Here is a 26,760-nt window from a genome sequence, read left to right on the forward strand (position 1 = left end):
TGCAGTGCTGCCTGGTGATCCATGACCTGCCTCCTTTCACAAAGTTTAAATTCACCGTAGTGGCCCGGTAGTCTGAAACAGTCTCCCCACTATGGCTAAGTGTGGGATCCTGTTCTCAGAGCTCACGCTTGGGATTTTAGTGGGCTGCTTGTATGGTAGGCCCTATCCCCCTCGTTGCACTAGTGCCCCGATTCTGAAGCTAGTGGGAACAGTCCATGAAGGCTCCATTCTCCACAGGTTACTTGCCGGATTGCCTGATGCTTCTCCCCGACTTAGGGTCTGTGTATTCCGCTGTGCCTTCAGTCCCGGACCGCTGATAGGACCAGGCTGCTTACTGTCCTCCTTGACAGGCCCAGGCACCTTGCCTCAATCCTCTGCGACCGAGGATCTGACTCCTCTAGGTACAGACCACCGTCTTCAACCTAGTCAGCTTCCCCTGGGAGCTACTATTCCCAGCTTCCTCTGAGCTCCTCTCAGCTGGAGGGCTACCTCCCTTCTCCTCTCCCGACATTCCTCACCTCCCCTTCCTGACCCCTAGGTGGGCGACCCTATTTCGCTCAAGCCGCCCACTGGTGTGTCTGGTGGGTGTGGTACAGTGTGTATCTAGGATTTGATTTGCTGTTGGGGGCAGCACCGCAAGATGGGGACCCAGAACCATGAGGGATTTGAATACTGCACTAAAGAGAAAGAGCATGCAGTACCCTGTGACGACCTGATAGTCCAGGGGCGTCATATTTATATGTGTAAATAAGCTGCAGTTGTACTGGATCGCTACCATTTTTTCAGGCAGCTCTGCACCACCAAATGCAGCACATTCACCAGTCAAGAAGGGATGTACATCAAACTAGCTAGGCCCAGAGCTGCTACTAGATTTCACATGTTATCGCACACCACCAGGCAAGGTTCAGCTGCACCAACCACTCATCGATCTGTTGTTTGATCCCCTTCCACAGCTACTGCGCACTGTTGTATTTTTTCCCCCAAACAGATGAATTTCATACAGCCTATTGTTGTTCCTCTCTGGCTGTACTGAAGTTGGTTGTGCAGGTGTTACGTGACCGGATGGGGATGAGGTGGTGGAGGAGCTGGAGTAGGAGGAGGAGGCAACACAGGCAGAGAAGCATCCAGCAATTCTCAGTGGTGGTAGGACATGCGCTAGAATGCCTTCCGCCACAGGCCCAACTGCCACTACATTTACCCATTGGGCAGTTAGGGATATAATGTCCCTGCCCATGCCTACTGGTCCACGTATCAGTGGTTATATGGACTTTGCTATGTTTGAGCAAGGCAGGGATGGCCCACCTGGAAAAGTAGTAGTAGCTGGAAACGAAGTACTATAGGACAGCCACTGCCATAAGTTTTTCAAAAGTGTCCATCTCCACCTGCTGGAATGGCAGCATTTCAAAGGCCAGGAATTTGGAAATGTCATACACGACCAGGGCTCGTGAGTTGGTAGGTGGATAATTTCTTTTTCTCTCCAGTGTTTGAGGGATGGACAGCTGAACACTTCCATGGGATGATGTGGAGATGCTTGGTGACACTTCTGGTGGTGCACAATGCAGAAAGCCGCAGCAGTTGACACCTGCACAATGCAGAAAGCCGCAGCAGTTGACACCTGTCTTTCATCATAATCAGAGATGTGCCACGGTGGTCCGTTGACCATGTGCACTAGCGCTCGCACATACTTCACAATTGGTTGAGCATCGGTGCACTTAATCTCTTCCACTTCTGGGGCAGAGCCAGGTTGATAGCCCACAGAACCCCAACCAGCGGAGTTATCAACAAGCTAAAGTGACTGCTGCATGACTTGGGGATCAGATTGGCTGGCTGATTTGCAAGGGGGTAAGGTGAAAAACAGATGCTCATGGGCTGCATTTGCAAACTCTACCCTTTCAGTAGGGGACTGGGTGGAAGACAGGGATGTACATAGGAATCATGGCATAGCAATATTTCCTATTACCCCCACCAAAAAAAATAAAATAAAAAAATAAGAATATTTGTTTGGGTCACTAAAAAAGCATATTTCACAACTTTAAAGCCCTTGCAAAGTAATTTTCCTGCTATTGAAGCCCCTAGATTCCCTTTTCATTGCAGCCATAAATTATCATGACAACACAAGTGCCCCACAAACACTGTATGAATCCCCCTACAGTGAATTCCTCCACCACAGTACCCGCCACATAGTATGATGACCCTATTGTGCCCTCTTGAACTAACCTGGCAATGAATGGGAAACCTAACACAGTAAGATCCCCAACTGCGACCCCCCCTCCCAAACAGCTCTCCATGCAGTATAATGGACCTACATACTTTGTGGTTTAGCAGTTTCTGAAACCCTACCCAGATTTGCCTGAGCTGCTTGTGAAGGTACATGAAAATTGCGAACATTTTGAGCAAGGGCTGCCTGATGTCCTTCTAAAGATTTTGAGCAAGGGTCACCTTATGACCTTCTAAAAACTTTGAGCAAAAGCAACCTGATAACCATCTAAAAAGTTTGAACAAGGACCACCTGATAACTCTCTCAGTATTTTGAGCAAGGGCTGCCTGATGACTTTTTAAAAATTTTGAGCAAGGGTCACCTGATTACCCTCAAAAGATTTGGAGCAAGGTCCATCTAAAGACCCTGTAGAGATTTTGAGCAAGGGCCGCCTGATTAACTCCAAGTTGGGTCACCATGTTGTGTGTTGCCTGTATTGACAGGGGTCTCAGAGCACTAGGCCTACACCTGTCACTCATCAACCTTACTGATCAATGTTTAAGGTAGAAATACTGTGCCATTATATTATTTTTACTTAGGGGCAATTGATGCCACTTTAGTGGTGTCTGCCCTAAATTTTTTGAAATGTGGAGACTTCAAGTTGGGTGTCCATGTTATGTGTCTCCTGTAGTTGCAGGGGTACTCTTAACTCCTTAAGAATGAAGCCAATTTTGTACGTAATGACCAGGCCAATTTTTGCAATTCTGACCAGTGCCACATTCACAAGTAATAACTCTAGAATGTTTCAACGGATCCCGATGATTCGGACATTGTCTTTTTTGTGACATATTGTAGTTCAGCATAGTTATAAGATTAGGATGATATTTTTTGCTTTTATTTGAGAAAGAAATCAGAAATTTGATGAAAATTTGGAAAATTTTGCAATTTTCAAAATTTTCATTTTTATGCCCTTAAACCAGAGAGTTATGTCACACAAAATAGGTAATAAATTACATTTCCCACATGTTTTTGTCGCTCCCCAGGGCAGCCGAGCTGCGTGGCTCGAGGGGTCCCGGACCCAGGGCACCGTCGAACAGTTTTAAATGAAAATAAAAATAAAGTCTGACTACGCCACTTGCGGTTTGCGGCCAGGGATAGTAGGGCCGCTGCTGTGGGTTCCCACTGGGGATGATGGATGGGGGCAGCATGAATGGTGGAGCCCTCCACGACCAGGGCTTTTCCCCAGGGGTTGGTGATGGGTTAATGTGGAGGCACAGTGGAGGCACAGCGCAATGAAGCAGTCCAGACGGAGAGTGCAATTTGATTGTCTTTACTTACTGGCTTCACGTCCTGGGGACGTACTGGATCCCAGGTGCGCCCGTGTCCCTGATGCCTGTGCCTGCCAACCTGGTGCCACTCTACCTCCGATGCACTGTGGTGTATGTGGATCCTCCCTGGCGTGGAGCACTTGGAGGTCTTCCTGGTGTCTGGGTCCTGCCGCAGGCAGCTTGGACTGTTTAAGGGATTATGTCCTGGTCCCCTCTTTGCTGCTGATGCCTCAGACGTTAGTGGTGGCAGATGAGTCCTGGAAACCCACCCGCCTGGCAGAGTTAACAGATGGCTTGAAGTCCTGGTCTGTTCTGGGATCTGCAACCCGTGCGTGCAAAGTACTGTGAGCCCTGGATGTCCCCCCACAGGATCCCTCTCTCCTTGGAGCTTGCTCTCTCTCCAGCTACTTTCCTCCTCTGAGTGGCTGATCTTTCTACTCAGGTCTTTGAAGATTCTTTACTGCTTTCCATGTGTCTCAAGAGTCTGTGGTCTGTCTTGACACCTTTCTTACTACTCTCCTCAACTCACAACTCGTTCCTCTTTCACTTCCTTTCTCCGACTGACTAGCCACACTCCCCAGGTCACTTTCTCCTCCCCCAGGTCTGGTCTCTTTCCTCCCAGTTAGCTGCCTGTTATCTAATAGTGCCCAGACCTGTCATCTGGCTAGGTGAGGCTCCCAGCCGGGTACAGCGAGTGTAAATGTCCTGGTGGGCTAGTGTGTGTGTAGTGACTGGCACAGTCATGTTGGACCCGAGCTGTTACCTTGTTGTTACCTTATTTTTGTGACACCTGGTTACCGCAGGAGCGTCACATTTACTTTACATCAGTGCAATTTTTGAAACAAAATTTTTTGGGGTTAGGACGTTAAAAGGGTTCAAAGTTCATCAGCCATTTCCCATTTTTTCAACAAAATTTACAAAACCATTTTTTTAGGGACCACATCACATTTGAAGAGACTTTGAGAGGTCAAGGTGACAGAAAATACCCAAAATGACACCATTCTAAAAACTGCACCCCTCAAAGTACTCAAAACTACATCCAAGAAGTTTATTAACCCTTCAGGGGCTTCACAGGAACTAAAGCCATGTGGAATTAAAAAAAACCAAAAATTATCATTTTACCAAATGTGACGAAATCACACAACAAAATGGAACCCAAAATTTGCTACCCAACTTCTTCTGAGTGCACTATACCCCACATGTGGTCAGAAACCTCTGTTTGTCAAATGGGTGGGTCCAAAAGAAAAGGCACAATATTTGAATTTTGGAACACAAATTTGGCTGACATAGATTGTGGGCACCATGTTGCAATTGCCGGGCCCTTACGGTACCTAAACAGCAGAAACCTAAAAACAAGTGCCCCCATTTTGGAAACTAGACCCCTGAAGGATTTTATCTATGGTGAGCATTTTGAACCCACAGGTACTTCATTATTTTTTTCACATAAATGTTGCTTTATCACCTAATTTCTCACTTTTTCAAGAAAACCCTTTGTTATCCACTTTCATATAAGCGCAGTGATACCCCACATGTAGTCAGAAACCTCTGTATGGACAAATGGGAGGGCTAGGAACGGAAGGAGCAATATTTGGATTTTGGAAAGCAAATTTGGCTGAAAAAGATTGCGAGTAAGGTACCTAAACAGCAGAAACCCCCCACAAGTGACCTCATTTTGGAAATTAGACCCTCAAGGAATTTATCTAGATTTTTGGTGAGTATTCAGATACTTCATATGTGGTGGAAATCAACTGTTTGCATGTATGGCAAGGCTCAAAAAGGAAGGAGCGTCTTTTGACTGCAAAATTGGCTGGAATCATTAACCGACGCCATGTTGCGTTTGGAGAGCCCCTGAGGTGCCTAAACAGTAGAGCTCCCCAACATGTGACCCCATTTTGGAAACTAGACCCCTCAATGAATTTATCTAGATGTTTGGTGAGTACCCTGAACTCCCAGGGGCTTCACATAATTTTATAACGTTGAGCCATGAAAATAAAAAAATACATTTTTACCAAAAAATTGTTACTTCAACCAGAGTTGTTTTTTTTCCACAATGGTAGCAGGAAAAAACGCGCCATGCAATTTACTCTCCTGAGTTTGCCGATACCTCATATGTGGTGGAAATCAACTGTTTGGGCGCACGGCAGGGCTCGGAAGGGAAGGACTGTCATTTGACTGCAAAATTAGCTGGAGTCATTAACGAACGCAATGTCGCAATGGAGAGCTCCTGAGGTGCCTAAAAAGTGGAGCTCCCCACAAGTGATCATTTTTAAAACACGGGTACTTCAAAGAATTTGATAACTTTAGGTCCTCATATTGAAAAATTTCATTTTTTTCACAAATATGCTGCTTTAGCACCAAATTTCTCCCTTTTTCAAGAGGAAATAGCAAAATGTGGACCTCAAAGTTTGTTATCCAATTTCTTATGAGAGCAGGATTACCCCACATGTGGCCAAAAACCTCTTTTTGTACAAACACTAGGGCTCAGAATGGAAAAAGCACCATTTGAATTTTGGAAAAGTTGAAATAAATTGCGGGCACCATGTTGCATTTGTAGGGCCCCTAGGGTACCTATACAGCAGAAACCCAACAAGTGACTCCATTTTAGAAACTAGACTCTTCAAGGATTTTATTCAGGGGTATAGTGAGCATTTTGAACCCTCAGGTACTTTCCAAAAAATGTTGCCCTAGAACCAAATGTCTCACTTTTCGGCTATGTGCCTGCGATCTGGTAACATTGCATCTAGGACACAGTGCCAGCCCTCCTGTAAAGATGCAAGTGTTGTTCATGGGAGAACGCAGCTGCCCATGCCTACGATCCGAGTTCAGGCTGCTACAGATTTTAGCTCTATGCTCCCCATGGAGAACACTCTCATCTCTGCAGCATAAATTGACATGCTGAGGCTCAGGAAGCCATGTCGCCGGTTAGTTTATGCTGCAGAGAAAAGAAGCACAGTGGTCAGGAAATTTCTAAAAATCCTTCTACTGCACTTTTACTGCACAATGCAGCATTATGGATGCACCAAAAACACTCTGTGTCGTAAATGGTGCAAACCCTGATCGTGGGCACACAGCCTAACAAGCTAGGATGGATGGATGGATTGATGGATGATTAGATGTCAAACACATATATTATGTCCCACCCCCTGCTTATTCTAAGTTGGCACCCTTTAGTGACTTTCATGTGGCACTAAAGGGTGCTTAGCCTTGTAATTGCCCCCCCCAAAAAATAATTAAAAAAAAAACACGACATGGCGTGCCCAGGTTCAAGGACCTGAATCACATGACACAGCAGCTGATTGTATAAACGGCTTTTATACAATCAGCTGATGCATCAGTGAAAAAAAAAAAAAAGACAAACTACACACTTCTGTGCAGACTCCTATCCGACAGCAGCAGCTGATAGTTTAGCCGGCCGGGCAGTAAAAAGCCGGCCTCACCACTCGACTTATAGTGTCAGCTGATGCCGTCAGGTGACCGCATCAGTGAAGTCTCCAGTAACAGTGCGGCTCACTTCAGTTGCTGCGTGGATCTGACACAGAGCGCTCGTGTTCTACGGCGCTCCCAGTCCGCTTGATGTAGCAGAGCTGAAAGCGTTGTGTGGATTACTTCGGACCTGGATTGTTGTTTGGGGATTAATAAAGAGGTAAATGATGGGTTTTTTTGTCTTTTATTTCAAATAAAGAATTTTTCGTTGTGTGTGTTTACTTACTTTTACTTACACGTTAATCATAGAAGGTATCTCGGGGAGACGCCTGCCATAATTAACCACTTATTACCCTGATTGCCACCACACCAGGGCAATTCGGAATGAGCCGGGTAGAGTCCCGGGACTGTCGCATCTAATGAATGCGGCAATTCCTGGAGACTGCTGGCTGATATTGTTAGGGTGGTGGGCTCCCCATAACGTGGTGCTCCCCATCCTTGCAATACCAGCTTCCAGCCATGTGCCTTTATCTTGGCTGGTATCAAAATTGGGGGGGAACCGCAGGTTTTTTTTTGTTTTTTATTTATTTATTTTACTGCACGATATAGACATGCCCACCGGCGGCTGTGATTGGTTGCAGTGAGACAGCTGTCACTCATCGTGGGGGCGTGTCTGACTGCAACCAATCATGGGCGCCGGTGGGCGGGGAAAGCAGGGAATACCAGATTGAATAATGAGCGGCAGCCATTTTCAAAAGAGGAAAAGCCGCCGGAGCTTTGTGACAGCCGTGCAGGGAGGCGCCCATGATCGGTGAGTAGGAAAGAGAGAGGGATTGTGCTGGGAATGCAGGACGCATGCAGATATGCAATGTGTCCACATAGCCTTACTGTGAAAAGCCACGCTTTTGGTGATCGAACGGTAACTCGAACTGCTGAACTTGAAGCAAATCGTTCGAGTTCGTCGAATGACTCGAACGCCCAAAATCACTCGAATTTGAAATTGGCGAACAGTTCGAATCGAACATCGCTCATCTCTAGTTAACACCCATCATGAGTCAAAGGATTTGTTGCAATGTGTCATGCAATTGACTCATTTGTTGTAATTTGCATGTGGATTTAATTCCAAATTATTTAATCTGTTTTATGAAATATTGTCTCTCTTTTGTATCTAAATCTTGTAACAATTCCTTTGTTGAAGATTTTACTTCTCCAGATGCCGACCCTTTCCTTTTCTGCATTTACTTGTGGGTCAACAGATGGTTGGTGTATGGATGCCTTTGGGAGCAGATTGATTTGCATGGCTAGCGTTTTTTGCTGAGCTGCACTATTAGGCTATGTGCACACTAGGAAAGTGATTTTACTCAAGAAAATTTCTTGAGAAACTTCTGGGAGTTGAAGATTACCGCACCTGCAATAAAAAAAAGCACCAAAACTGCGGGAAAAACGCATGCGTTTTTGCTGCGATTTTGCCGCGTTTTTTCCGCAGGTTGGTCCCTGCATTTTTTTATGCTGAACTGCAATAAATAATATAGATAATAGATAGATAATCGATAGATAGACAGATAATGGATAGAGGGAAAGATGAATAGATGGATAGATAGATGAGAAAGACCTATATAATGTCCCACCCCCCTGCATATTCTAAGCTGGCACCCTTTAGTGACTTTCATGTGGCACTAAAGGGTGCCTAGCCTTGTATTTAGCTAAAAAATAAATAAATAATTTAAAAAAAAATGATGTGAGGTCCCCCCATCTTTTGTAGCCAGCTAGGGTAAAGCAGACGGCTGCAGCCTGCAGACTACAGCTGGTAGCTTCACCTTGGCTGGTAATCCAAAACAGAGGGCACCCCACGGTGTTATTTTACATTAAATAAATAATTTAAAACAAAAAACGTGGGGTCCCCCCCCCCAAATTGGATCACCAGCCAAGGTAAAGCGGACAGCTGGGGACTGATATTCTCAGACTAGGGAGGTCCACTGTTATTGGACACTCCCCAGCCTAAAAATCGCAGGCTTTAGCTGCCCCAGAAGTGGCGCATCCATTAGACGTGCCAATCCTGGCGCTTTGCCCCAACTCATCCCGTTGCCCTGGTGCGGTGGCAAACGGGGTAATATATGGGGTTGATGCCAGATGTGTAATGTCACCTGGCATCAGGCCCTGGGGTTAGTGATGTCACGCGTCTATCAGATACCCGACATCACCAACCCAGTCAGTAAGAAATAAAAAATAGACAACAAAAAAAGTTTTATTTGAAAAAACACTCCCCACATTCCCTCTTTCACCAATTTATTGACAAGAACAATCAAATCCTGGTCCGGCGTAATCCAATAAGGGGGTCCCACGGCGATCCATACCATAGTCACTGTCCCAGTCAATGAAGAACAGAATGATCACCATTGGCTGGGAGAGTAATGCAGTGACTTGAGCTAACATCAATAGGTCAGCCCAGGTCACTGCATGGCATGACAAGTGCTGCTGTCAGGAGGTTAGATGAGATCATTACCTGCTGTGATGATCTCCTGCAGTCCTGCCATCAGCGCTGTCACTGCCTTCTATGCCCACCACGTTCTCAGCAGTATCACGAGAGCCTGTGACGTCACCGCTAGTGACAGTCTCGGGCTGCGGGCATAGACGGCAGTGACAGCGGTGACGTCAGGAGGCAGGAGATCATCACGGCAGGTAATTATCTCATCTCACCTCCTGACAGCAGCGATCGTCATCCCCGCGGCTGCACGCACTGCAGGGTGACAAGCTGCTGATACTGCGAGCAGACACTGACACTGCTGTGCTGTCAGCTGCGGGGCTGCAGCAGGACAGAGACTGCACGGGCACCTGGAGGTAACACGGAAGTGCTTCTGTGCTGCGTCCAGGGAGTGTGATCTGTGTGTTTACTCTGCTCCGCTTCCTCTTCTGTCATAAGGACATCACTTCCTGCAAAGCCGCAGGCAGCGATGAGCATTACCGCAGGTAAATCGCGGCTATACTGAGGGTATACCGCACATCATTTGCTACCTGCGGTATACCCCCGGTATTTTGCGATTACATTACAGTGAATGGAGTGAAATACCGCAGCTACCTGCGGAAAAGAAGTGACATGCACATTTTCTCAAGAAATTTTCTCAAGAAAATCTTCAGAAAGAATTTTCTTGAGAAAAAAACGCAGTGTGCGCACAGCTATTTTTTTTTCCCATAGGTTTTGCTGGGAAATGTCTGCAGGAAGATTACAAACATTTCTCAAGAAATTTCTGCAGCAAAGCCGCGGGTAAAAACTCCTAGTGCACACAGGGCCTTATACTATTTGTACTCTGTGGCAATTGATGCCACTTTACCAGTGTCTGCCCCTAATTTTTTTGAAATGTGGAGACTCCAAGTTGGGTTTCCATGTTGTGTGTTGCATGCAGTGGCAGGTGTCTCAGAGCACCAGGCTTACACCTGTCACTCATTCACCTGTAACTGATCAATGTTTAATGTAGGAATGCTAGGCCGAACCATGTCTCAGACCCTGTACCATGCATACATGCTGCGCCATTATACTAATTGTAATCTGGGGCAATTGATGCCACTTTAGTGATGTCTGCTCCTGATTTTGGGAAATGGAAATGGGGACTCCACGTTGGGTCTCCTAGTTGCATGTTGCCTGGAGCAGTAGGGCTCATAGACAGGCAGGCATGCACCTCCCTTTCACTCATGTTCTTCTCTTACTATTCTTAAATATACCTAGCAATACCAGTCTATGAAGCGAATATTGTTAGGGTTTACCGGAAAAATGAGTTTCCCATTGAATTCCATTATGCTTGTTACTCGAGATGAGCACTCAAGCATTATAAATTATTCAACTCGAGTAACAAGCACCCAAGAATCTTAGTGCTCGCTTATCACTACACAGCTAAATTTAGGGGCATAAATGGTTTGATTTCTTTGCCTGTGTAGATTGGATGGATTTTTACCATTAATTCATGTTAATACTATGTTTAGAAATATATTTACTTAGACAATTAGTGACATGTTCAATAGTTTTATTACCCACTGTATATAGATTTAAAATATTTTTTAAATCTGTTTCATATTTTTTTTATAAACAAGAACCTGTGATGATGGGTAAATATGTATAATACCATATTTTTCAGATTATAAGACGCACTCTTTTTCCCCAAAAAATTGGGAGGAAAATATGGGTGCATCATATAATCCACATGTAGCTTACTGGGGGCGCAGCTTTAAGAATTCGGTGACGGCATGGCATTCTGTGAGGAGAGGGCATCGCGGCGACGGGATCTCTGGTCAGTGGACAAGATGTGCTTGAGGATAATAGCTACAGAAGCAGCACAGGCGCAAATTGAAATCTCAAAGAGCCGAGATCTTAATCTGCACATTCACCACTACACTTGTTTTCAATAGAATTTAGACCCAAACTCATTCCTAGCCACTGAAAAACTCTCCATCACTTTGTTTCCATCGATTTCTGGGTGCTTCTTGAAATATGTTTAGGGTAATTGTCCTGCTGAAAGGCCTATGAGCTAGGACGCAAACCCAGCTTTTTCACACAGGACACTATATTACACACCAAAATGCCTTAGTAATCTTCAGATTTCATGATGTCTTGCACACAGTCAAGCAACAAAGTGACAGAACCGGCAAAACAACTCATCTTTGAACCTCCAACAAATTTGACTGTAGGTACTGTGTTTTTTCTTTGTTGGTTTAATTCCGTTTTTGGTAAACAGTAGAATGATGTGTTTTACCAAAAAGCTCTATCTTTGTCTCATCTGTCCACTAGACACTTTCCCAGAGGGATTTTGTTTTATATACATTTTGGCTATCTGCAGTCTATTTTTTTTTATGTTTCTGTGTCAGCAGTGGGGTGCTCTTGGGCCTCCTGATATAGCGTTTAATTTCATTCAAATGTCGACCGATTGTTTGCACTTACAATGATGCACCCTGAGCCTGCAGGACAGCTTGTATTTCTTTGGTACTTGATTGGAGCTACTTATCCACCATACGGACTATTCTGCAATGCAACATTTCATCAATTGTTCTTTGCTGTCCACATCCAAGGAGATTAGCTACAGTGCCATGGGTTGTAAACTTCTTGATTATGTTTCCAACCATGGACAAAGCTACATCAAGATCTCTAGACATTAACTTGTAACCTTGAGATGGTTGATGTCTTTCAACAATTTTGGTTCTCAAGTCTTTAAACAGTTCTTTTCTTCTCTTTCTGTTCTCCATGCTTAATGTGGCATACACAGACACAATGCAATGATTGAGCCAACCTCTCCCCTTTTTATCTGCTTTCAGTTGTGATTTCCACATTGCAGGCACCTGTTACTTCCCACAGGGGAGATTGAATGAGCATCACATGCTTAAAACAAAGTTGCTTACCCACAATTTTGGAAAGGTGCCAACAATTTTGTCCAGCCCATTTTTAGAGTTGTGTAAAATTATGTCCAATTTTCCTTTTTTTCCCCTCAATTTTTTGTGTTGTTCCAATACATACAAAGGAAATAAACATGTGTATGACAAAACATTTACGATTGCAATAATTTTCTGTGAGAAATACTTCATTTTCTGAAACACTTTCAAGGGTGTCAACACTTTCGGCAATGACTGTATATATAAATAAATTGACGAGGAGGCTAACAATGTTTTGAACTTTTGACTTTCAGCCTCCATACCATCCACTATAGCTTTGAGTGTGAGACTACCTTCATTTTATAGGCAATCATCTTGGCTATCTCATACATATATTTGACTTGCAACTATTTACCATATGATTAGTTATGCAGATTTTTGTCATGTCACCGCATTGTTACTGTTTTGCTCCTTGTGGTGAAAAACATATTTTCCTTCTTCTACAAATTGCAACCTATTCTCCCATGCCCTAATAGCTCAGTGTTTTATTAGGTTAATTTCCAAGTGCAAGTTCACTGGTTCGAATTGAGGAGCAGCCATGAAGATTTTGCAAGAAAGTAGAAACAGCATCGTACAGTCCATCGATAGTGGTCTCTTGGCCAAGAAAATTTCCAAAATGCATCATGTGAGTGCCATGACAGTTAGAAGAATGCAACATTAAGTCCATCAATCTATTCAAAAGCCAAGAGGTGGACGTCCAGGCAAAATATCAGAGTCAACAAGTCAGATCATGACAAAGTCTATCATTTTCTGCTGCAACAAACACGGCAATGGGGTTGCCTTCTATGCTTTGTAATAGTGAGATCATAGATGTCCATGCAAGCACCATGCAACATACGTGTAATGCTCAAGGGTCTGAGTGGGGAGTGGACCCACTGGGTTGCAGCACACAGTACACCTGACTATGGGGCACAGCAGGTTTTCACCAGAGCCTCTGGTTGTGGAAGTGGATTTGGCTTCAAGTAGCAACCAAGTGCCATTCAGGGAGACATGGTGCTGCCCCAGCTGACCCCAGCGATATGGACACTGACATTCTCTTATGAGGCAGATGCAGCTGGGTTGGCTGATACAGCAGGCTCATCCAGTATGAAACGATGCAGCAGAAGAGGCAGGTACAGCAGGTTTGTCCAATATGGAATGATGCAGCAGCCAGTACTACAAAACAGACAGGTATAAGTATCACAGCAGCACATGGGAAAGGGACCTGAACAACTAGCTACACATTTCTAGGAATAACCCACCTTACCCAGGCACCCCCCCCATAAAGGGAGGGTGCCTTATTATCTAGTGTCTCAGCCATAGGCTTCCACTTTCAGGTTAGGTCATACTGGCCCTATAAGAATGGGTTTCGCCCGTGAGCACTCTCTAAGTATGGTCCCAGGAGACCTGTGTGGTGTGTGCAGGCCCTGGGAGCTGGCAGCAGGGACCAGAGATGGAGTAGCCACCACTGAGAGGTCGGGAGGGTGAGTGTGCCAGCATGCCCGCCGGGGGAGGGGGGTAGAACAGTACCAACACTCTGGAGGTGGCATTAATGTACATTATACAAATCTGGAATAGTAGGCCAAAAAAAGGTGAAGAAGCCTCAACTTTAATATTGTCATAAGAAGCTTCGGCATGAGTTTGCAGAAAAGTACAAAAAGTGGACAGTACAAGATTGGAAACGGGTGATTTGGAGCGATGAGAAGAAAGTTCAATAGACTAGGCTATCATTGATGCAAATGGGTCTGGAAGAAACAAGGGAAGAAGGGGCTAATGGATCAAGGAATTGAAGGAACTGTCATATTTGATGGAAGAAGCTTGAATATATGGGGCTGTTTCACAACCAAAGTCACTGGATACTTGACAAGGATCAATGGTGGTCTCAATGCTGAGGTATATATCTAATATATAAAGCTGAATGTGTGTATGTATGTGTGTGTGTATGTACAGTGCCTACAAGTAGTATTCAACCCCCTGCAGATTTAGCAGGTTTACACATTCGGAATTAACTTGGCATTGTGACATTTGGACTGTAGATCAGCCTGGAAGTGTAAAATGCACTGCAGCAAAAAAGAATGTTATTTCTTTTTTTATTTTCTTTTTTAAATTGTGAAAAGTGTATTCAGAGGGTCATTTATTATTCAACCCCTCAAACCACAAGAATTCTGTTTGGTTCCCCAAAGTATTAAGAAGTATTTCAGGCACAAAGAACAATGAGTTTCACATGTTTGGATTAATTATCTCTTTTTCCAGACTTTTCTGACTAATTAAGACCCTCCCCAAACTTGTGAACAGCACTCATACTTGGTCAACATGGGAAAGACAAAGGAGCATTCCAAGGCCATCAGAGACAAGATCGTGGAGGGTCAGAAGGCTGGCAAGGGGTACAAAACCCTTTCCAAGGAGTTGGGCCTACCTGTCTCCACTGTTGGGAGCATCATCCGGAAGTGGAAGGCTTATGGAACTACTGTTAGCCTTCCACGGCCTGGACAGCCTTTGAAAGTTTCCACCCGTGCCGAGGCCAGGCTTGTCCGAAGAGTCAAGGCTCACCCAAGGACAACAAGGAAGGAGCTCCGGGAAGATCTCATGGCAGTGGGGACATTGGTTTCAGTCAATACCATAAGTAACGTACTCCACCGCAATGGTCTCCGTTCCAGACGAGCCCGTAAGGTACCTTTACTTTCAAAGCGTCATGTCAAGGCTCGTCTACAGTTTGCTCATGATCACTTGGAGGACTCTGAGACAGACTGGTTCAAGGTTCTCTGGTCTGATGAGACCAAGATCGAGATCTTTGGTGCCAACCACACACGTGACGTTTGGAGACTGGATGGCACTGCATACGACCCCAAGAATACCATCCCTACAGTCAAGCATGGTGGTGGCAGCATCATGCTGTGGGGCTGTTTCTCAGCCAAGGGGCCTGGCCATCTGGTCCGCATCCATGGGAAGATGGATAGCACGGCCTACCTGGAGATTTTGGCCAAGAACCTCCGCTTCTCCATCAAGGATCTTAAGATGGGTCGTCATTTCATCTTCCAACAAGACAATGACCCAAAGCACACAGCCAAGAAAACCAAGGCCTGGTTCAAGAGGGAAAAAATCAAGGTGTTGCAGTGGCCTAGTCAGTCTCCTGACCTTAACCCAATTGAAAACTTGTGGAAGGAGCTCAAGATTAAAGTCCACATGAGACACCCAAAGAACTTAGATAACTTGGAGAAGATCTGCATGGAGGAGTGGGCCAAGATAACTCCAGAGACCTGTGCCGGCCTGATCAGGTCCTATAAAAGACGATTATTAGCTGTAATTGCAAACAAGGGTTATTCCACAAAATATTAAACCTAGGGGTTGAATAATAATTGATTCACACTTTTATGTTGAAAATTTATTAAAATTTAACTGAGCAACATAACTTGTTGGTTTGTAAGATTTATGCATCTGTTAATAAATCCTGCTCTTGTTTGAAGTTTGCAGGCTCTAACTTATTTGCATCTTATCAAACCTGCTAAATCTGCAGGGGGTTGAATACTACTTGTAGGCACTGTATGTGTGTGTGTGTGTGTGTATGTCCGGGATTGGCATCTGCACCGTCGCAGCTACAGCCACAAAATTTTGCACACTCACACGTCTGGACCCCGAGAGCGTCATAGGCTTTGTTTTGAGGGGAAATTTTAACCCCGCGCTTTATAGTTATTCGTCAAAAAACCTGCCTCCATTAAAGCGAATGGAGCTGGAAGCCACAGTGCAGCCAGAACTTCAGAAGAATGCGCAGCCACGCCCTTATATGGAATGTTGGAGAGTCAGAATCAGCCATGGAAAGAGACAGACACAAACAGGGAAGGGGCAGACACAGACAGGGTAAGAAACAGACATAGACAGGGTAAGGCCTCTGCCACACTCACGTGAAATTCACGCACGTGCTGAGAGACACGTATTTCCCCTGCGTGTTGCGTGCAGGTAAGTTCGTGTCTCTGGAACGTGCGGGCCACGTGTGTTCTACGTGTGCTATCCGCGATAGCACACGTAGAACCGGTAATTTACATACTCACCTGGTCCTTCCTGCTGTCCGCGCTGCTGTCCGTGGTGCTGATCCTCGGTCTCCAGCACTCCCATCTCCCCGCTGCTGCTGCTGCCAGGCAGTGAAGTGAATATTCAATGAAAATAATGAGCTGTGGTCGGCAGCAAGAGGCAGCAGCGGCAGAGACAGGAGGGCTGGAGAAGGTGAGTTAATGTTTTGGGGTTTTTTTCACTGACACGTGTGTTTTCTCCGGCGTGTGTCACACGGGACCGCATCCACACTACACCCGTGTGGTACGGGTGTGGTCCGTGTGACACCCGTGCTGCCGGAGAAAACACTGACATGTCAGCGCTTTGAAAAACGCACACACGTACAAACGCACACGGACACACGTTCCGTGTGGTTTTACGTGTGTGTGCCTGCTAAAATAGGGTAGCATTGCTTAACGTGTCTCCGTGCCGCCGGTACGTGTAAAAAATGACAAATACGTGCCGGCGGCACGGATGTGTGTCGCAGGCCTAAGAGACAGACACAAAGAGACAGACACAGACAAAGAAACAGACTGACAGGGAAAGAGACAGACAGGGAAAGAGAGGGAAAGAGAGAGACAGGTTAAGAGACAGACAGGGAAAGAGACAGACAGAGAGACAGAGACAGACACAGGGAAACAGACAGAAAGGGAAAGAGAGGGAAAGAGACAGACAGGGTAAGAGACAGACAAAGACAGGTAAAGAGACAGACACAGGGAAAGAGACTAAGGGAAAGAGGGAAAGAGACAGACAGGAAAAGAGAGGGAAAGAGACAGACAGGGAAAGAGACAGACAGGGAAAGTGACAGAGATAGATAGACAGACAGGGAAAGAGATTGAGACAGACGGAGAAAGAGACAGAGACAGTCAGTGACAGACAGGGAAAGAGACAGACATAGAGATAGAGAGACAGAGAGACATATACAGAGGGGGAGACAGACAGAGAAAGGGAGAGAAACAGAGAGACAGTTACTATCCCGGGCGTTAATACATTCTATTTATACATTCTATCCCGGGAATCTTAGTACATTCTATTTTGTTAACAATAGTTATTAACCCAGGCGAAGCCGGGTAGTACAGCTAGTCTAATGTATAAAGCTGTGTGTGTGTGTGTGTGTGTGTGTGTGTGTGTGTATGTCCAGGATTGGCATCTGCATCGTCGCAGCTACAGCCACAAAATTTTGCACACTCACACATCTGGACCCCGAGAGCGTCATAGGGTATGCTTGTGAGGAAAAATTTTAACCCCGCGCATTCCAATTTACCAATCAATTTTGCCCCTATGTACATAATGGGGAAAAAGTGAAACGAAAAGTATATCCGCACCGCCGCATTTACAATCACGAGATTTTGCACAGACACCACATGTGACCCAGGGAACATTGTAGACTATGTTTTCACAGGAAAATGTAACCCTGCGCTTTACAGTTACTGTCCAAAAAACATGCCTCCATTAAAGTAAATGGAGCTGGGAACTACAGGTTATTAGTAGGAGCTGTGATTGGTTGCTATAGGAACAAAGGACATTCACAGTATAAGAAGCTTATATGTGAGGTGATATGATGTCAGTGGGGAGATGGATAGAGAGAGAGAGAAAGAGAGACAGACAGGGAAAGAGACAGAGAAATAGAGACAGACAGGGAAAAAGACAGAGAAAAAGTGAAAGAGACAGACGGTGAAAGAGACAGACAGAGACAGATGGGGAAAGAGACAGACAGAGCAGACCTGGAAAGAGACAGACCTGGAAAGAGACAGACCTGGAAAGAGACAAACGGGGAAAGAGACAGACCTGGAAAGAGACAGACGGGGAAAGAGACAGAGAGATAGAGATAAACAGTGAAAGAGACAGACAGACAGTGAAAGAGACAGACCTGGAAAGAGACAGATGGGGAAAGAGACAGACAGACATGCAGACAGAGACAGGCAGACAGGAAAGGAGGAGACAGCCAGAGAGACAAACAAAGATAGATGGGGAAAGACACAGACCTTGATAGAGACAGATGGGGAAAGAGACAGAGAAATAGAGACAGGCAGACAGAAAAAGAGACAGATAGGAAAAGACACAGACAAAGAGACGGGGAGACAGACTGGGAAAGAGACAGACCTGGGAAAGAGATAGACCTGGAAAGAGACAGATGGGGAAAGAAAGAGAGAGATAGAGACAGACAAAGACAGGCGGATGGGGAAAGAGACAGACAGAGAAAGAGACAGACGAGGAAAAAGACAGACGGAGAAAGAGGCAGACCAGGAAAGAGACAGATGGGGAAAGAGAAAGAGACAGACGGGGAAAGAGGCAGACCTGGAAAGAGACAGACAGAGAAAGAGACAGGGAAAGAGACAGACGGGGAAAGAGACAGACGGGGAAAGAGACAGACCTGGAAAGAGACAGACCTGGAAAGAGACAGACGGAGCACATTACTTGGCCAATTTAGTTAAATCTGTGTGGAATATCTGTGGGGTTGAAATATATGTTGTGAAATTCTTCTATTAGCTTAGTTTTTGCCTTTTAAACACATATCTATCTATTTGTTTTGTGGTTTTTGTGTGCAGAATACATTTTTGTTAATACATTCTATTTTGCTAACATCAGTTATTAACCCGGGCGAAGCCGGGTAGTACAGCTAGTATATATATATATAGTATATATATATATATATATATATATATAGGTGTGTGTGTGTGTGTGTGTGTGTGTGTCCTACAAGACGAGATACTTCTTACTCTTGGGTACTATGGGTATGAAAAGGATGACATAATGTTCCAGCAAGACAATGACCCAAAGCATATGTAGAGATTGACAAAGAAATGGATCACTGAAATTGAAGTAGAGTTGCTTAATTGGCCCGCAACATTTCCCAGACCTCAAGCCAACAAGCCAACCTCAAGGAACACTTGTGAATAAAGTTGAAGAAAATGCTGTATACATACCCAAGTGAGTTAACCAGTATACACCAACATAGGGAACATATTGAACACAAGAGGAAAAGAGTAATTTGTGCAAAAAAACAGACAATTTTATTGATTACACAAACAAGCACTACGTAAAAAAATCTAAAAACAACCACAGGAGAGTGGGAAAGGAGGGACAAATAGCCAATTCATAGGAAAAAGGTTTCCAGATAATAAATGATATGGTCAAGTAATGTAAAGTATGGTAAATATGAAGGAAACAATTCCCAAATTAAAAATGCCATACCAAAAGGGGAGGATAAAGACATGTATGCCAATACTTGATTAAGGAAACCATATTTACCTAAATTGCTAGTGCATATAAGTGAGGTGCTGCAGAGGAAAGTTCCTAGGCGATAAAGTACCTCCGGACCAGATCAAAGGACTGCCACATGCTCCCTGATATGTACACGCAACTCACGTGAGGTGAGTCCCACGTAAATCAGGGAGCATGGGCAAGTCGCATAATAGACAACGTAGGCAGTATTACAAGCAATATACCTACGTATGTCAATCGTCCGGATGCCATTAGATGTCTTAAAAGTATTAGTGCGCAAGACATTGGGACATGCCAAACATCATCCACAGGGAAAATATCCCTGCAGAGGACTACGAGTTCCGAATGGGTTAGAAAGGAGGGGGTATGTAGTGACTCCTTACCAAGACGTCACAAAGATTGCGAACACGTCAGGCCGTCATGAGAGGAGTAGGAGGGAGTGCATCAGCCAAGGCAGGATCAGAGCAAAGAACATGCCAGTATCTATCCAGGATATTTCGCATGGTGTTCCAATGGTGGTTAAAAGATCCTATAAAGCAAACAGGTGGATCAGATTGTTCTTTTTTTGGGATATAATTAATTGTATACGGGGAGTCCTCTTTACCCATAAGTATCCCTTTTTGATACAGCGCTTGCTGTATCCACGGTCCTGGAAACGGCGTATGACACCAGCCGACTGTGTTTCAAAAGACAGATCTGAGGAACAGATCCGCCTTGTCCTCAAAAACTGACCAGTCAGGATGGAGCGTATTGTTGCTGGTGTATGGGCCGACGAAGCATGCAGCAGGGCATTGACTCATGTGGATTTTCGATGGACGTTAGTTGAATAACAGAATTGGAGTCCACCTCAATATTTATATCAAGAAAGTCAATGCACCAGCTGCTATGCTTATAAGTAAGTTTGATGTTATAATTATTAGCATTTAATTGGCCCATAAATATCTCCAACTGCTCCGCCGTGCCCTGCCACAAAAACAAAATATCAATGTATCTGAGCCAGCACTGCACTTGGGAACTGGCCGCTGTGCCCCCATCGCCAAAAACCAACCTCTCCCACATTTCGAGGAAGAGGTTGGCATACGAGGGGGCACAAGCCGCCCCCATGGCAGTGCCGCGCTGCTGCAGATAAAATTGGTCTTTAAACACAAAAAATTGTAGGTAAGGGCAAAGCGGAGCAGTTCGAGAATAAGTTGGTTAAGTTTGCCATCCCAACCGTTCATGTCGAGGAAAAAGCGGACCGCCTCCAATCCGTCACTATGGGAAATACAGGTGTAGAGGCTCTCCACATCAGCAGTCATAATAAGCGTGTCATCATCCATAAAGATGCCGTCAATCCGCCTGATGACATCCGTCGTGTCACGAACATACGATGGCAAGGTTTACAGTATACATATATACATGTATACATATATATGTATATATTTATAGGCATGTGTGTGTGTGTCCTACAAGACGAGATACTTCTTACTCTTGGGTACTATGGGTATGAAAAGGATGACATAATGTTCCAGCAAGACAATGACCCAAAGCATATGTAGAGATTGACAAAGAAATGGATCACTGAAATTGAAGTAGAGTTGCTTAGTTGGCCCCCAACAGTTCCCAGACCTCAAGCCAATTGAACACTTGTGAATAAAGTTGAAGAAAATGCTGTATACATACCCAAGTGAGTTAACCAGTATACACCAACATTGGGAACATGTAGAAGAGATCTGGGATCAGATTTCAGTCGAGACATGCTTGAATCTGATCAATAGAATGCCCAGAAGGATTCAGGCAGTGCTAAAAGCCAAAGATGGATTTTCAAAATACTAATAAAATAATTAAAAATGACATTTCGATTTTAGGATCAAAACAGTAGCAATGCAGTGACATGACAAGAATCCGCATAACTTATCATATGTGAAATAATAACAAGTCAAATTTATATATGAGATGGCCAAGATGACGTTCTATAAAATGAAGGTAGTCACACACACTCAAAGCTGTAGTGGATGGTGAGATATTGCGCCTGAAAGTCAAAAGTTCAAAACCACTGTTGCACTTTTGCTTGTCAGTGTATATATTTGTGAATATATATATATATATATATATATATATATATATATATATATATATATATATATATATTAAATCACTTTCCTTTTTCCCAAAATGTGAATAGTGAAATCTAAAACTTAAAAAGGTACATATTTGCTATCACTGTATTCATAGTTTTCAGAATATAAATTATTACTACCATTGCCATTTTGACCAGGAAAACAAAGTTAACAGTTCATTGTTAAGTTATTGTCACAAAAACAAAACCTAAAAAAAACAATGACTTGCTGGTTATATTCTCAATTCCGCACCACCTTTTTTTTTACTATTTCAAATGCATCTGGTATGGTAAAAACAAAAATGGCTGTGTAGCCAAGGGTGCTTGAGTGAGCTTTGATTCTGTCCATGTATTTACCCTTTTATGACTGTCTTTTTAATGTGGGCAGCGTTGGTCATCATTCTGCGGTTGTCTTTTGATGTCACGACATTGATACTTCTGCAGTCTAACTCTGTCAGGTCTCTGAATAAATACATTGACTTGTCATTAAGGCCCTTTCAGTTCTGATCTTTATGGAATTAAACTTAAAATGTCACACAATCCATCTAACATTTCTTGCTTTTCCTAGTATTTTCCAGGTCCTTGCATAATGCAGCTTCGTCAAGAGTATTACATTTTCAACATGAGACCCGAGAGGCTGCACATTGGGGTGGTCCAGGAAGCCAGACACATAAAGAAATGGGACCTCTTCGAAAGTATCTGGATAAAACCCTACCTATTAAAGCACCTCATTTAACTGAGGAGCAATCACTTGAAGTAAAGAATCTGACAAGGCAGCTAAATAATGAGCATGTCCCATTGATGGATGACAGTAGAGAAGAAATCTTACATGATTTCAGGGATGACCAAGTGGCATCACAACTGATGAAACATGTGTCTTGGAAAGAACCCTTGAAACAAGAAAGTGAGCTGTAAAGTTTCAACAAGGATATAAAAATGTCATTAAACAAAGGACAACATATTAAAACATGCAAATCTGGTCACAATCTAGGGAATGGACATCATTCGCGTTTGCTCAAATGTGGCAGAAAAGCTATCATAAGGTTTTTTAATTACAGTAGATTATAAAAATATTTGTAGAGAAAAAAAAGGGATATCTAATATGGATAAAGCTTGCCATAGACAATAGATTGAAATTCTATCCTGTCAGCTGATTGACTGTTTGTACCACTAACTTTAGACCGTAACTGCCCAGCCTTAATGTTCACTTTTCATATAAATTTGCATTTACATGATTTATAGAGGCTTTCCCATTTCAACTCCTTTACACTAATTCGATCAAGCCATATTTAAAATAATAAAATTCGATAGTAGTCATCCTCTTTGGGTCCATCGCAATATCTCCTCCAATCAGAGTACAAGCTCCGAGCCCAGGGATTGGTGGAGAGATAGTGATCTAATATCACTGCTGCACCTTGTATCAAATTACCTAGGCAGCGGCAGAGATGCAGTGCTGGGCCCAAAGAGAATGAATAACAGCTGATTTTATTAATTTAATAAAGTAAGGATGAAATTAGTAAAAAAAAAAAAAAAGTTGAAAGGAGAAATCCTCTTTGACAATTGTAAACCTACAAGTGGAAGTTAAAGTAAGTTCTTTAGTTGTTTCCATATTTTTTTACATCACCATTTTATATTGAATTGATTATCTCTAGTCTATTGTTCAACACAATGATTCTCTTAAAATTATCTATAGCCTGAAAGAATAATTCTTGAATGGATTTCTTCTTTGGAAAAAGTTGTAAATCTGACATCACCATATTTAGGTTGTATGCTTCATAATGTCCTAAAACTGCCTTTACATATACGGATACACACATTCTAAGTACCCTTCTGCTCCCCCTCCCCCTGCCCAAAGCCAAGGGCTCTTCACCATCTGCCAACACACAAAGCCTGTGGGGCTTTAAATTGATCTTAGCGCGAGGCTAAACCCAAGAACCTGCCCCTACTTCTTTGCACCTATTTTTGCAAATATTGATTTTGGGAGGACAGATAAGTTTCTGCCACGTTGATATATATTATGTTGGTTTCTGACTAGGCCAACAAGGACGAGATTTTGAGTGGGTCCCCATCCTTCCAGGGTGTAACTAGGTTTCCATATTATAAAGGGAAAGACTTCTTTCCTTCCCACCTTTTCTACTACCTCATAGGGCCACTGCCATTTGGTAAGGAAGGTGCTCCCCACCGTTGGGACTAACACAAGTACGTAATTACAAGGCCTAAACTGTCTCACTTGAGCCAACTGACCATATTCCTTGGATTTTCCCTCTTGTGCCTTGCAGAGGCACTTTGTTACCTGTCCTTTCACTTTGGTAACAAAGTGCCTCTCCACTTGTGGAAAATGATTATTGGCTCCAGGGGCTCCCAGGCAACATCATTTAATACACGTACATTTTCCAAAGTACATTTAACCGCAAAATCCCTGAACTGGGAAGCCTCAAAGTTGTCTTGGGACTCCTCCAGGTTATGGATATTGGCTCCACGGAAAGCTTCCTCATCCTCCTCTCTAGACAGTAAAATTCACAGTTTTCATCATGTTACCTTTTTACCATAGCCGACTCCTGGTGGCATACTAGACTACTGGGCGCTACAGCTTTAGCCCATAAGTCCCAGAACAAAAGAAAATCTCGACCGATAACAAAAGCATGCAACAAATCCTTGACTACTTCCACTTTGTGGGACACATAACCACGGTCTGTGCATATACATCGACACGGGCCATGGAATAGTTATTGGTATCTTCATGGATACACCTTACCCCTACGCCCTTCCCAGGGACTACAACATGCAGACGTGTGGCCCTTACTAAGCTCACAAAACTTTCAGGAGTCCAGTCACAGTAACATCGTTCACTGTCACCTGGCACAGTTGAGGTCCCTCAACAGGTCGTGGTATGGCACTGCACGCGGGATGGGAAAAATATTAGATACATCGACATATGGGGTAGTCTATTGATTCTGATACCAGTGAACAATGGGATGATATATGACCCGGTATATTACACCTCCAACAGACAATGGAATGAAATGTACCCTTTGATCCTGGCTCTGATCCCTCCTGGGGTATTTGGGCTTCTCTTAGATGTTGTCTTGGGCCCCTTATTTTGCATATTCCAGAAAGATGACATCAGGCTCCCTTGGTTGCTCAGAGTGTTCTCAGCCAAATATCTTTCCATGAAGCTCACAAGGTCTTCTGCATTCTAGGGATCTCCTTGGGCAACACAGCTTTGCAAGTATTTAGGTAGTAAGTAGATAAATTGGTCCACTACCACTCTTTCCACCATCTGTCTGGAGAGCAAGTCTCAGACTGCAGCCATTTTTGCACCAGAAGTCGAACATCTGGGACAAAGGAGGCTTATCCCTCTGGTATTGCCAGAGGTGCACCCGTTGTGCTCACACTTTCAAGGTTACTCCCAAACATGCCATAATTTCCTCCTTCAGCTTGCCATACTCCTTGTCACCCTGCATTGCCATGTCATAGTATGCGTTCTTCAGTTCCCCAGTAAGATATGGAGCTAGGATATCTGCCAATTGCTGTGGGACAGTTTCTGTCTGCCTGCCACCCTCTTAAAGACAATAAGGAAAACCTCTACATTGTCCTCCTTAGTCATTTTCTACCAAACCTCCTATACTTTTCACCTCACACAGATGCCCTCACTTTGGCTGGCTTTAGTTGCTGTCTTTCTGGCCCTGTCAGTCTCTGTCAGGAAAGCCATCTGCTGCTGAAACAGCTAGATTAGGAATTTGTTGGTTTCCTATTGGGCCAGCTGCTGCTGCTAGTAAAGCTCCTGTTGCTGTAGTTGTTGCTGGTTGGCCTGGAGCATTTGCTTAACAAGCTTCCAGATTGTGGGACACTCCAGGTTCTCTCACCTCCGTTCCCCCTGACTGCTGTGCCCTGTTAAGGTCAATACATAGTTTATTTGTCTCACGTAGTAACCTCTTCCTCCTCCTCTATGACGCGTTTATCCCTCCTACATCTACTTCCTTAAATACCTTTGCCTTTTCCTGTTCCGGCCTCTCCTTCTTGCGAGACCCGGAGTTCATCTCCCACCCTTTTGCTCTTCTGCCTTATGTTTTATTATTGTGCCTCTCCAAGTCACAGCGGTTTCTAGGTTAAACACGAAGACGTTTGTGCACCGGGAGTCCGGTCGGAGCACACCGCTTCGTTGGTGATGTTTTTTCCAGGCCGGTTGCCTGATGTCGAGAGCTGTGACCGACCTCATCCACAAAATATGAGAGTGTTTTTGTTTGATCTACCTCTCCAGTAAAGAGTTATGTTTAAAGTTACACAGGTGTGGTTATTACGTGGGACCTTGATTTGGGCTGTTTGGGTCGCAGCAGTCTGTGTTTGCAATGCTGTAGCTGTATTTACCCATGAAATTCAGTCTTTAACCTGTAATCATCTGTGCTCTTTTGGACTTCTGGCCCACAATCAAACACCAATTGTAGGGATTCATGCTCTCAGGTAGTCACTAGGTAGCGTTCACACAGGGAATGCAGTTTGCTCCAATCATGTGCAGTTATAACAGCAAACAAACAGATCATTCAGCAGACCCATACATTATATGTCAGTGCAGGCTCACCCGAACAGATTACAGAAACTATCCAAAAACTTCAATGGATTCTAGGGAAACAAGAATTGTGAAAGGGATATTAAAGAAGTTGGATCGTTAAGATGTTTTTGGTTAGAAAAGCTTTTTTTTTCAGTAAACGTGATTCATACTGAAAATTCAACAAATGACCATTTTCCTTACAATCTATATAAAATGTTTGAAAACTGTTGTGCATAATAAATTGGAACATTTTGAGTTGTTTTAGTTTTTTTTAAAAAATACTGTTATCATTTCGAGGTTTGTCCAATAAAATTGGATTCATATTCTAATATTTGATGATTTGAACATTATACTGAGTCATTTGCATAGACCATTTAGGAACATCAGAGAATAATAGCATTTGCATAATAATTTGGAACGCGGTGAAGTATGTGTCATGCTAAGTCACATGAATGCTGTGAGCCAAGGTTTCACATCAGAACATATCACAAAGCCATCACCAGGC

The 26,760-nt window shown here is 43.9% G+C and overlaps 1 protein-coding gene across 2 annotated transcripts in view; it reads left to right on the forward strand.

Annotated features, from left to right (window-relative positions):
* CREB3L3 (cAMP responsive element binding protein 3 like 3) overlaps positions 1-26,546 on the forward strand; it is a 383,132-nt gene extending 356,586 nt beyond the window's left edge. For both annotated transcript variants that reach the window (XM_075337865.1, XM_075337866.1), the window contains one exon: positions 22,275-26,546. In XM_075337865.1, coding sequence (XP_075193980.1) covers positions 22,275-22,621 — 347 coding nt within the window. In that variant the 3' untranslated portion in view covers positions 22,622-26,546. The remainder of the gene's footprint in view (positions 1-22,274) is intronic.
* Positions 26,547-26,760: the final 214 nt, after the last annotated feature.

Source organism: Anomaloglossus baeobatrachus, chromosome 1, assembly GCF_048569485.1.
Source record: "Anomaloglossus baeobatrachus isolate aAnoBae1 chromosome 1, aAnoBae1.hap1, whole genome shotgun sequence".
NCBI classification, from domain to species: domain Eukaryota; kingdom Metazoa; phylum Chordata; class Amphibia; order Anura; family Aromobatidae; genus Anomaloglossus; species Anomaloglossus baeobatrachus.